This window comes from Bombus pyrosoma, linkage group LG3 (assembly GCF_014825855.1).
Source record: "Bombus pyrosoma isolate SC7728 linkage group LG3, ASM1482585v1, whole genome shotgun sequence".
Classification (NCBI taxonomy): domain Eukaryota; kingdom Metazoa; phylum Arthropoda; class Insecta; order Hymenoptera; family Apidae; genus Bombus; species Bombus pyrosoma.
Window position 1 is genome coordinate 10610115 of NC_057772.1, and position 13154 is coordinate 10623268.

The following is a 13154-nucleotide window of genomic DNA, read 5'->3' on the forward strand; positions in this document are numbered from 1 at the left end:
CGTTCTTCGTGGAAGACTACTCAGTCGGTGGCACTGCTGCGGCATAACAGTACGCGCCGAGTAGGAAATGGTCCATAGCCGATAATCTTTATCCATCAAACGAACAAATCGCATCAAGTTCTCTTGTTTCTAACGCACGCGGTACATACCACAAAGGTCGAAGGATCACGGCAAGGATGTTTTAAGGAGAGGAAGCAACCAGGTGTCACGCCCAGGTAAGTCGAGAAAGAGACACGTTTCTTGCCGCTACAAAGCGACATACAGGTCCGCAGGAATAAGGGAGAGACGGAGGGGGAGGGAACGTGACTACAACCTGATGCTTCGGCCATATAACTAGAGACGTGGTCGGTAATTCGCGGAATCTTGCCACTTTCGTAGAAAATTGAAGGAATTGCTAATTTACGCTCTGTTCAAACTCAGGATCGAGTAGATGTGCAATTAAGTATATTAACTTATTCATTTTTCAACTTACAAGATAGAAGGTAAAAATTATTGTTGAAAGGAATGATTGTTAAAAAGATGCAAAGTGAACAGCTGTTTTTATTCGAGCATAGGTATGGTAATTGAGATAGAAGTAATTACTTGGGGGTACGATCGGAAAATTGGACCGGTTGGTCGAGATTAAATTCTGGATTGTTGCGCTTCAGTAAGCTGTTTTCCGATAGCAGTGCTGTAACTTGTTTTGTTCACGCTCCGATATCGTTCGACTATAGGGGTATATACATGCTGTGATTGCGTAAACGCAGATCTCGTGCCGTTATGCAAAGGTGTACCGCACCCTTTATGAACCTATGCGGTATTCATCGGCTCGTTGTTTCAATGTTGATTAAATTAATATGGTAGTTATGCTTTTTGGATGATCTTGATGAAGCTCGCTGTTATACCTTACTATAGGTTCACTACGCTCACAAGAGAACAGTTTCGAGCAGCTAGGATATAACTCGATTACTCTAACAAGTTGCCATGTACCCAGTACCGTAGTCCAAACAGCTTGTACACTTTTCTGTGGTGTAATACATATCGCAAATTATTTTCCATTGTGAAATTGAAATTTTGTAAGTGAACAGTTTCTGATTATATTTTAGAATAATTTATAAATCACGTATATTCGTGTCAATAAGGTCGTTTGTAATTGTCATTCATAACATTGTTGATTATCACGGTGAAGGATATACACATATATATTAGGAAGAACATTAAGAAAAAACTAGTTAGAAATCTATAAAAAGATATTCTTTTTTTAAATCTTTTTCTGCTTTTGAATCTATTAAAGTTGTTAAAACAATAATTACAGATAATTTATATACTAATATAAATATTAAACGTACAGGAAAATATGGAAAATATCGAAGTAAAAAATATTGAACAGTATAAATGAATGGACAATGAAAACAATAATTATCATCATAATTACCAACATATAATTAAAGAAGAGAAAAACTCGTAATTGTAGTTTATTTTTATATGTAGAATGTAATCTCTCAGATATCCTCTGGCTCGTTTGCTCTTTTTTTCTTTTTTCTGCTTCGTCTCATTAAAAATGAAGATCTACGCTTTTTCATTAATCGAGGGAAGCATCAGCTCGGCCTAGCTTAATGAAAATGACTATGCTATCGACTATGAACTATGCACTTTCTGAAAAAAGAAACAATCTTTCTCAACTATATACGCACTATCTTTGTTCCCATCCAAGCTACCCTTGTATTTTTTCATTTGCAAAAAGAAACATAATGCCACATTACAAGACTGAAATTGAAAGGAAAAGAATATTCTTATGGACTTATCTACTTAATCTTGAATAACATACTAACATGGATATATGTAATTATAGGAAGATCTATGGGCCGCAAACAGTGGTGGCGAGGAGGCTCGGTACTGTTGGTGCTCTTCACTGTCCATCACGTAATTCTAGGTGATGGTGATGTCGGTAAGTATTACAGATTCAAGATTATTCCAGCAATCGAGATAAAGTTTTCCTTCATAGGAGGTTGAATAGCTGAAGAATCACTTTCTAAATATTTGAATGTTTTCGCAATAAGGAATAAACGAATCTCCCTTTCATAATAAACTCTTAATTCCGTTTCAATGGCTATCTGAAAAATAATATTAAAGTAATATAGTATATCACACAATATTATGTAATATTATTAAACAACGATGACTATTTTTAGTCTAGAATTTATGAAAAATAACGAATGTCTTCGTCATAGAAATCTGATAAAACTGTAATGAATATCTTCTACGTAGAATTTTTTTAAAATAATGCCAACAAGTTTCTCATGGAATTTATGCAGCGAATAATTAAAAACGGCTTGTTATAAACGAGGAAAATTAAATAAGATGACATTTTAAATTTTATGCAATTTGTCATAAATTTTAGTATAATATAAATTGTTATATATATATATATATATATATATATATATTTATAACGTATTTGCAATGAAAATGAATGTCATATTCAAAAAGTTGAGGGAATATTATTCTATTATCCTCTAACTGCAAAAGAGGCAGATCTTATCTAATTTTAGTCTAGAGACTTATCTAATTTTGAATAAATAAATAAAGGAAATAAATAACAATAGGAATGAAATTTTGCATCTTGTTCATTGACAAATAAATATTAAAAAAAAGAAACACAAGTCTACCAATCTACAATCCTGACGGACTACAGATAGATATTGTCACTGAAAACTAAATTTAAAATAACATGTTCAATCAACACGTTTTATTTTCGGCCATCGAATCAAAAATTTGTATCGTATCAATTTTTCCCATCATATTAAGAGCGAGAATCAAAATACATACCCAATATCATTGTATAAATAGTAAGGTACGAAGGTTACTGCTTTACAAAGGATGACTTTTATTGCTATTACATAGTACCTGTTTTATTTAATCATATCTCACCATTAGCACCTTTTTTATGACATAATATAATACACGCCAGATTTTCTTCTTTTATTATACTACAAAAAAATTAATAAAACCGTTGACAAGACACCAGCGTTAGATATTAAAGCGCAGAGGGAAATACTGAAAGTGCAAAGGGGATAAATGAAATTCTTGATTTCATACCTCATGATCCTCGCGTTTAGAAAAACTCGATGTATTTATTATTTCATGCTTTTATCCTCAGCGTGATCGATATTTCAGCGAAAATTTAATTTCTCTGATATTCTTCCTTTCTTTTTCTCACTTCAAACATTTCTTCTGATGGATATTTCCCGGAATACCATGAGAATAGAATGATATTTCAATATCATCTGCAAGAAAACTTCTATTAATGAAGATTAACGAAGGTTTAGAAAAATATAGTACTCTTTAATTTATTGCAAATAGATTCACTAAAATGGAATTGAATGAAGATTATACAAGTCTTAGAAAGAGCCAACATTTTTTAGAATATGAATTGCTATGGACAGTTTCAGCTGGAAATATTAGTTATATTTTGTGCGATAATTTCAATTAATATATGTCTTTCTCTCCCTTTTTTTGTAGTTTTCTTTCTTATTCGTTTCTTACTTTCCATAGCTACGTTATTTTATCACAAAATCTGTTTTAAAATCACGCGTGACATTTTAGATAAGGCTCTTGCACGCGTGTGTAAAATGTAATCATTAAATCTTTAATATCTAAAATTAAATATGATCAATAAGAAAACATTGAAATGTTACGAGCTGTTATGGCATGATGAAATAAATGTCAAAGTTTTACTCGATTTTTGAAAATATCCGAAATACAATTCATTCTTTTATCGCTCGTAAGACGAAACGATTACTACAGAAAAGCTAGTGGAAGTTTTCGCATCTGCTTAACTATTTTCATGGCAAAACTCCTGAAATTCAATTTACTTATGAACTTCGTTTGAACATTTCAATATTATTTGCAAATTACTTTATCTGTACTTTTTCTTTTTTTTTTCTGAAACAAGAATGTTAAAGTAACACGATTAGCATTCATCTTTTTTGAGATGTTCGCAAGATGATCCTTGGAACTTTAAATTTCTTCTTCACAGGCTGTAATTCACTCTAAAATAAAATGTTAATTATATCGCTTTATTATTTTAAAGCCCTTTTTAAAAGCAATAATATTAGTATACAAGTAGATATATTTGTAATAATATTTCTTTGATATAGTGTTGGTTTGTACCATCCATTTGAATCTTATTTCTATCCTTACTACTAGTAATTGACATCATATTATCCTAATAAAGATATACTGTCTTAGTACTCGATGCAAATTCCTCTAATTTTCATTGCACACCGTATGAAGTATTGGAGTCTCTTTACGTCCCCTTCGGCATTCGCTTTCATAATTTGTCTGTTTTTTTATTTCTATAATATTGATTACTCTCTGCTGTCAAAGAAAAAAATGCTAACGAATATAAAGAAATCAATTTAAAAACATTTTTGTTTCAGAAACAAAGATATTGCTTTTTTATTGGCACAATATCCTGCAGATATCCAATAAAAAAAGACGAAAAATATCATAGTATTGTACAGAATACTTTTATTTATTACCAAAAAGGAGCTTACGAATATAACGAAATCAATTTGAAACATTGTCCTCTCCTAAATAAAAGTATCGCTTTCTCATCGCTAGATTTGATGGAGAGTCCCTGGAATAGAGTAAGGATAATTCTCTTTCTAATAAAAAAAAAAAATGAATAAACACAAAGTTTAAAAAAGAGAAGAAAGAGAAAACGATCGAGTTCCTGAAAATTGCCTCTCGATCTAAGGTCGAAAGAAGAGAAACTGAACTGCCGATAGGATTTTCTCGTCTCAATAGTTTCTCCGACGTCTCTTTTTCCATACAGTAGCACCTCGTTCATCAAATTCACTTGCCATCGATTTTCTATCCGATATCTCTTCGTCGTGTCTGCTATTCACACACGAGTATCCGATTAAATATAAGCTGTAGATGGGCTTATTTACTTGTAACCTTGAAAATTCGTTGTTCCTTCCCGGGGCTGGATTGGAAGGACGAAAAAAAAAAAAAATAAAAATAAAAAGAAAAGGAGGTGATATTCGATTTTCGCCCACGAGCCATCCACGATTATCGAACCGTACATCCCACGCGACCACCGCCTTTGCAAACTTGCTTGCTCTCCTTTGCCCTAGATCCGTTTCCACTCACAACTGCGACCCTTCATCGTTATTCTTCGTCATACCTGTTTTCCTGCTATTCTTTGTCTATACCTGCTTTCTTGTTATTCTTCTTCAAATTTTTCTTCACTCTTATCTCGTTGTTCCTAACAACTCTTCGGAAAGGAATTGAAAGAAGTGCTCTTTGTAATTATAAGTAGTAACGATGGTTCCTCGAAAATTCTTTGTTCAACGAAGATTTCTTCGCTATCAATTCTTGATTGCGATGCTCTTTTAATGCGGAAATTCTCTTAAATCTCTTTGAAGAGATCTGGAATCCAGAAATTAATAGATTGAGAAACTTCAGTACCATCAAGAAATATGTTATTATACAGCTTTTCCTCGTTTCTAATAAAATGACAAACTAAGAATGTTGTAAAGTACGATATAAAAATTTATATAATAATATAAAAATGTTATTTCGTTTTACATCGTTTCTAATAAAATGACTGGACAAAATCGTTTAATTCAATTCGAATATAAACTTCAGGATAACAAAATTTGTACAGCGTATATCGTGTAAATTGTGAAAGATTGAAATGATTTGCTGATTAAATTTGTGGCATTAATGTTACTTGTGAGATGTAAAATGTAGAATCGTTGCGTCGTTGCGGTGTAGTTAACGCGAGGCAATTCTCAGAAGAAGTCAATTCTAAAACGAAGGTCAAGGGAAATGAAACGACGTCCGCCTGTTCCATATTGCCTGTTGGGAAGTTAAGGAGTAATGAGATCTTATCAAGGGAGGAAATTTTAACTCTTTTCCCTATTTTACCAATGTTGAAAAATTTCTTAAAACGGCTATACAAATAGGTATGTAGGTATATACATACTGAAGATTTATTTTACTGTTTTACATTTTACTACACCATCACATTTTATATAATAAATATAATATACAGTATATTAATATCTAAAATTAGTGTAATTTATCATAACGTTATAGTTAAGCGTGCATTATTTTTATGTAATAAAGTAATTGTATATAGTTAATTAATAATTGTGTTATTCAGAAGTTAGATCAACTCCATAAATCAAAAAGGTATAGAAAACACTGTTTCTTTAAATTTATTTTAAAATTAACTATTATTTGCGTCGTCTTCTATCATCATTATCTGTCAACATGAACTTATGGAAGTAAATCATTTGTTTCTTGACGATCGAACATTAGTCCTGCAAGTATTTATGCAATGAAATTAAAAATGAATAAAAAGCGGAGTTGATCAGTTTGGCTTCTGATAGGTTCAATTTATCGTTACAAATATATATTATAATATGTAATTACAAGCTACATGATTATACACAATTAAATTACAGATAAGTAATTAATAGATCGTGCGTTATTTTATCGTATTACGTATCAATAAAAATAATATACGATTAATTACAGTATTTAAAATCATTGCAATAATAAATTCATGTATAAATTATCAATAAAACAAGGTAAATGCATGGATATTAACGTTTAATGTGGCAGATTAACAAAGTCTTCGTGTGATTATTCAACTCCTATCAAGGATTAAACGATCCTGCAGCCACGGAATGAAAGTGGGTTGTGCTCGGTATTCTAATTAGCGAATACGTTGCGATCTCAACTATAGAATATGCGGCAGAAAATCGCCGCACACATGATTATGACGTAAACATTTGCGTCAATGTATTATGAGTGAAAATAACGTAATTTTATTTATACCATCAGAACATTTAATATTCTTAGTGTAATTGTTACGTTAGTTAATAGGCCATGAAAAATGACGGCTTTTGATCTTTAAAGTCAACTTTTCATCGTAGTTATGAAGTTAATTTTATGTGAAACAAAGCAGTAATACTTAGTATATTAAAATATGTAATACAATTATATAATATACAAAATTGATAAAGATAATATTGTTAATCGTTGCGTACATTAAGTGGGAAAAGAGATTCTATCGAATATAAAAATTATGATTATAGTACATCATAAAAACATAGTTTAATATATTTGACATTATACCGTGAACTTTTGTTATATATGAAGAAATTAATATTTTTAGTAATCAGACCTTGCTAGTATTATTTATTTTTTTATAAGTATTGTACTTTTTTTACATTTCATTGGATTTAATGTAACAATGAGAATATTATTTAAATTGGCTGCAAAAGGATGATTAATGAGGTGTTATCATAATTTTGCTCGGTATCATGTATTTAAAAAAAAGCCTTGTTAATTAAAGCTTCATTAGTCTTCTATTGATACGTATAAATTCATGTTCCAGGGTGCCTGTTCAGTGAGAGCCTCTGCGATCCTCGAACGGAAACATGTTACAATGGTAGTTATTGCTTGAACAATAAAATATATTTGTTTTGCAATCACCGGCTCTTGATACGAATAACATTCGATTATCCGTTTTAATATTCCAGATCTCGCGTTTGGCAAATGTTTGCCATTATACACTGATCTGAACGATGAAGATTATTATCAGTGAGTATTCACAAATAAGAAGCCTTTTTAGGAACAGAGATTTCAAAGGAAAAATTAAAAGGTCGATAGAATTGGGAAACCTTGATCGAACGAATATTTTGTCTTACGTTAATTTTTATAAATCTATTATAATTTTCCTTATTTGAGACATTTAGAGCAAAAGTAGTCATATTTTTCTGAATTTATCGCAATATACTGTATTGCTCATATAAAAGTACAGAAATTCATATTTTTAAATTAAAACCAGATAGTATAATACAATCAGTCGTCGCACTGAACATTCCATGCCTACGTTTGTTTCATAAATTAAAAGAATATATGTAAATAAAAAAGTAGAATCTCGGTGAAAAATTGCTTCACTTAGTACGTTATTTCATATTATATACATTTTGTGCAATTTTGCACTTTTAGATTTTCTATGAATGTATACAAAAACCGCAGTCTGTTAATTTATGTTCATAGAAAAAAAGACAAGATTTGGCCAACAGATAGCTGGAGCAGTCTGTATACATATATTTACTTGTTTCGTGATAAATAACTTAGAATGTTTCACTTTAGTATAAGAACCATATAGTTGATACTAATATCTTTTACGACAGTAGTAAGTATTTACATTTGCTGTCTGATCACAAACCGACTGTACTACTTATACGATGCTCTAGACAAATAGAATGTGAATTTCTACTTATCGAATTAAAACAGTTAACATTGTGAACATAAATATTTACTTGTAAAGCTCTTCAATTTAGAGGTAGCTAATATTTATTGTCTTCTTCTTCTTTCAGATATAATTTCAACGTTGACGAATTGGAATTGCTAAGATTGCAATTAGAGAGGCTGCAAGTCGATGAATACAAATGGTCTCATCCCTACACCCAATGTATAATGCAAATGACCTTGTACAATTTACGCTACTGGTACGATTAATGTTATTAATATTATACGACATTTATAATAAGCAATCATTAATACGACAGAAATCTTTATGTTCTTGGAAAAAAGATTTCATAAGAATGTGTATAAGACTTTCAATTGTTAAAAATGGAATGGGTACTTGAAATTAAGGTGGAAGCGTAGGAGGAACTGATTGAATATTTTAGAAGTATTATATAAATATCTACAAAATTTGTGAATGACTAAAAAAGAAAGAGAAAAATGTTTTAGAATAAAGGACAAAGAATCAGCATGCTATTGTCCTGTTATATTCTTGAATATTGTTCTATTTAGTATTATCTTTACTATTATCCTTTTATCTTTTTTTCAGATGTCAAAATATATATTATACATATAATTCATTTTTTATATCTTATAGGGAAAACTACGATCTTCGACTCTGTCAGCATTTAAAGCAACGTACGCATTTCGAAAACAAAAATGAAATCGACCAGGCCAAAGTAAGTTCATTACACCACCATAGCTAGCATGTTTTGTATCGTAACAAAATGAAAAGTTATGTCTTAACTTTGTAATAAAATGAAGAAGTTATGGTAGAATATGCAACTGTGAAAAGCAGATTCGGTAGAATCTTGAAATAACGTCGAAAAGTTATATTAAGTTATATCTAGTTATGAGATTCAACCTTAACAAAGTCTTTAAACAAAGATCGTGTTAAACTATTTAAATTTAATGTTTAAATGAAAAATAGAATTTTCCAGATCCTTAATTCTGCAATACATATAATGCTAGAATTTTTTAAAAGAAAAAATTCAAGGTTTCAAAAGTTTAGATCCTCGATTAAATACTACAAATTACTGTAAAGTATTTAACCTGAGTGGAACTTTTATTTTAAGGTCTAGGTTTTTTGAACTTTTGATCTTCTTTCAAAGACTTCGGTAATGAATCAATATCCATGTTTTTCTAATGAAAATTTCACGTTCATCTTACACGGCACAAAACGTATCAATATCGACAACGTCTGTAGTAAAACTTCACTTTAAACGTTACCTTCACTACGTAACAATAGAACTTTGCTTTTGAAGGTACCCACAATAGCCATAGTAAAATTCACGCCCAACAATGGCAAGTTCAACAGCCAATTTGCCAATGAGCTCTACTACCCTCCTGGTACACAAAATCAGTATTTCCCTGATTCATTCTATAATGACGAATTCTCTCGATTGCCGTACAAGGAACAATTCAGAGAAATCGATTCCCAGTTCTACAAACCGAGGTACAATCCGAATTCTCACAATGATTATGTCTCTTCGATGAATGAAAAAGATTATGAAGAAAATTATGACGAAAATAATTTGCGTAAGAATCCAACGACTTTTAATGGAGTCGTTGAAAGGCTATCTCGAACTAGACGTCAACCTCCCTTGTATAATTTACAAGACTACAACAACAATGCAATGGAATCATTTGAAAACGCTTTAAAGGAGAGGATATCGCAGAAACTTTCAGATCTAGAATTTCTAATTAAAGACGAATCTGAAGATTATTCCGATAAAAAGGACGTTGCAGACGAAGATCCGAATGTCGATTATGAGACAGTGTTTTCGGAAAAATACAAACCTAGAAAATTTAGCGAGACACCGGACGAAAATGAGCGTTTTCTGGAAAATGTGAAACACAATTCGAAAGATAATTACGATAGTGATGATTACGACGATGTGAACGATGAAGATATAGTGCCTCAGAAGGATAGCTCGTCGATGGAAAATGGAATTTATACCGAAGGAGGACTTATACAGGCTGTTGATAAAGCTAATGTTGATACTGACGGTATATTATTTTATTATTAGATTGTAGATGTTTATGCAAATTTATACTTTCATAAATGCAACTAAAGGAATAAGATCTAATATTATAATATGTATTACGTTTTATGTATTATTATGTATTGTTTTTGCATCTCGAAATTTCCTATAAATGCATAAACATCCACAACCTATTATAATATATGTACTTTGTTTGAAATAGTTGCGAGAAAAAGAAAATTTACAAATACTTTTCCTACTTTCAGAAAATGCCTACAATTTATTTGCCGATGATATAAGCGAACTCCTTCAGAAGCACGGATTAGCTGGCTTTAAACGCGGGGATGTTAAGAAACCAGGACCGCCGTTTTCAACAAATAACTATGCGTTTAAAACTCCATCCCCATCCAGTAAATATCTTTACTTATGTAAACTGTTACTTGGTATTTAAAATCTTGAATCATTATTTCCCGATATAAAGTAATATCAAATATTTTGCAGTTTCAGAAAATGAAAATCGTTCTGATTCTATCGAAACTGAGCAAGATGTAAGTCGTCAATCGTGCAAAAAATTATTAATTAGAAATATTAATTAGAAAATGTGAAATAAAATATTAATTAGAAAAATATTCATTTTTAGAATAATGTATTACTTACCCCATATGTGAAAAAAGAAGTAAAGCAACAAACAGATTCAAAATCGTACAACGTTGATCTGGATCATGTTTACGTTGAATTTCAGAAACCATTTCACAGATGGTCGGAAGGTGAACATGTCGTCGAAGAGGTAATAGTCATTTTTCGTAAGCGTACTAACTTTTTTTTAAGAATAGATGAAATAAACGAACAATTTCCAGGTGGAAAAATTATTGGGACTATCATCTGGCTCTTTAAAAGATATTCGTGTTGGCCGTGCGGAAGTGACATTCAAGGTCGTCAAAAATAATAAAAATTATAGCGCTACCGACGTAGTTAATAACATAGGTAATCAGTTAATCGAATAATTAGACCGCGGATGCTTATTCGTTTATGAAAATTTAAAGATGCAAAAATGCAAATAATATGCAAAAATATATAAATTATTCGAAATTTAATATTTGGCAGGTGAAAACCATTTCTCTGTTTAGGTCCTATTTCTTTTGTTCTATTCATAAAAATATGAATTTACATAAACATCTACTGTCTACTAATGAACTAATAATCTCTAATAATTATAGAGTAATAAAGCGCTAAATTAATCAACTGTATATTTTCAGACGACATACGCGGGAAATTGAAAAATTCTTTGGGTGTTGAGGTGATTCGTGCAGGCATAGGTGACAAGGTTCATCTTAAAACATATCTAAAACATAATATTTGCAATTATACTGTTTAAATTAATTATAGAATCACTCATTTGTAGAAAGATCAGAATCATAAACGTGATTCTTCGCTTATTTTAAACAGTGCATTCAAATACTTCGATAAGAGAATATTCTATGGAAACAAAAATTAATATATTTTTTTATTTAAAGATCAAGTTACCCGCAACGCTGGAAGTTGTTAAAAAAGCTGAAATGAGTTCGACTGTGTTCGGAGCAATAATAACTGCAGGCGTCATAGCCATTGTAGCTGCAGTAGTCACATTGGTAATCGCTCGTCGACACGCTAAAGCTGGAGCCAAATTGGCAGGACTAACTACACCTGATCCGGAAGCATCGAAGGACTACCAAGATTTATGTAGAGCAAGGATGCATGCTAAACAACCGGCAGATAAACCAGAATCACCGCGAATTACGAATTTAAGCAGGGAAAATGAGTCAAATAATTCGCCATCGAATCGATCTAGCACATCCTCTTGGGGAGAAGAACCGGCTCCTTCGAATATGGACATATCAACCGGACAAATGGTTCTAGTAAGTCGATATAATATTTTTATAGATGTTTTAAAGCAAGATAATGACACAAAACTGAGATTATTCCCTAAATACAGACATTTATATTTTTGTTATCACTACAAATGTACAATTTGTTATATATTATTATTTTATTTATTAAATTTCTGTGCTATAAAAATTAATAACATACTAGTAAATGTACTAATATGATTATAGTAAACGCTATTTTAATAATAGTGTTTAAGATTTTAATATATATTAATATACTTTAAAAAATTTTATATTATAATTAAAATTAAGTTAAACATATCAAAGGAAACTATTACATATCATAAAAAGAAATATTGTAATTTCTTGCATCATTTTATGCCTTCACTTAAATTACTATATATAAATTATTTATATAATAAAATATATATAATTTATAAATTAGTATATTACACATTTTTTGTAAATTCCCAATATTACATATATTTCTAGAGTTACATGGAGGATCATCTAAAAAACAAGGATCGATTGGATCAAGAATGGGCCGCGTTATGTGCTTACGAGGTGGATCCTTCTTCGACTGAAATTGCACAAAGCGAAGCGAATGCCAAATGCAATCGGCCTGGTGCAGCGATTCCCTACGATCATTCCAGGGTGATTCTAAATGATCTCGCTAATGTCAATAACTCCGACTATATTAACGCCTCTACAATCGTAAGTATTCTTAAGTTAATCATTTAAGACTTCTTCAGAATTCAAGGAAAACATAAATACGGAGTAAAATAACACATACGTGGTTTTCATTTTAATATCGTTGAAAATGGAACTGAAAATAGAAATCGGTAAGTCACACGACATGGAGCATGAAGATTCTGCTGCTATATTCGCAGTTTTAATGAAAAAGCAATGCTTCCTTTAAAAACGCTTCCGCGTAGATTTTAATAGTGTTAATAACGTTAGTTGATGGCAAATCGAAGCATGATTT

The 13154-nt window shown here is 31.0% G+C and overlaps 1 protein-coding gene across 2 annotated transcripts in view; it reads left to right on the forward strand.

Annotated features, from left to right (window-relative positions):
* LOC122566363 (receptor-type tyrosine-protein phosphatase N2) overlaps positions 1 to 13154 on the forward strand; it is a 16763-nt gene continuing 3609 nt past the window's right edge. The window contains exons 1-15 of one of the 2 annotated variants that reach the window (XM_043723502.1): positions 1 to 215; positions 1832 to 1927; positions 7400 to 7453; positions 7545 to 7605; positions 8391 to 8522; positions 8918 to 8999; positions 9585 to 10329; positions 10571 to 10714; positions 10806 to 10852; positions 10945 to 11091; positions 11162 to 11288; positions 11561 to 11628; positions 11819 to 12199; positions 12662 to 12883; positions 13006 to 13011. In XM_043723502.1, the coding sequence (XP_043579437.1) occupies positions 1840 to 1927; positions 7400 to 7453; positions 7545 to 7605; positions 8391 to 8522; positions 8918 to 8999; positions 9585 to 10329; positions 10571 to 10714; positions 10806 to 10852; positions 10945 to 11091; positions 11162 to 11288; positions 11561 to 11628; positions 11819 to 12199; positions 12662 to 12883; positions 13006 to 13011 (2304 nt within the window). In that variant the 5' untranslated portion in view covers positions 1 to 215; positions 1832 to 1839. The remainder of the gene's footprint in view (positions 216 to 1831; positions 1928 to 7399; positions 7454 to 7544; positions 7606 to 8390; positions 8523 to 8917; positions 9000 to 9584; positions 10330 to 10570; positions 10715 to 10805; positions 10853 to 10944; positions 11092 to 11161; positions 11289 to 11560; positions 11629 to 11818; positions 12200 to 12661; positions 12884 to 13005; positions 13012 to 13154) is intronic. The other variant, XM_043723503.1, reaches the window with a different exon arrangement.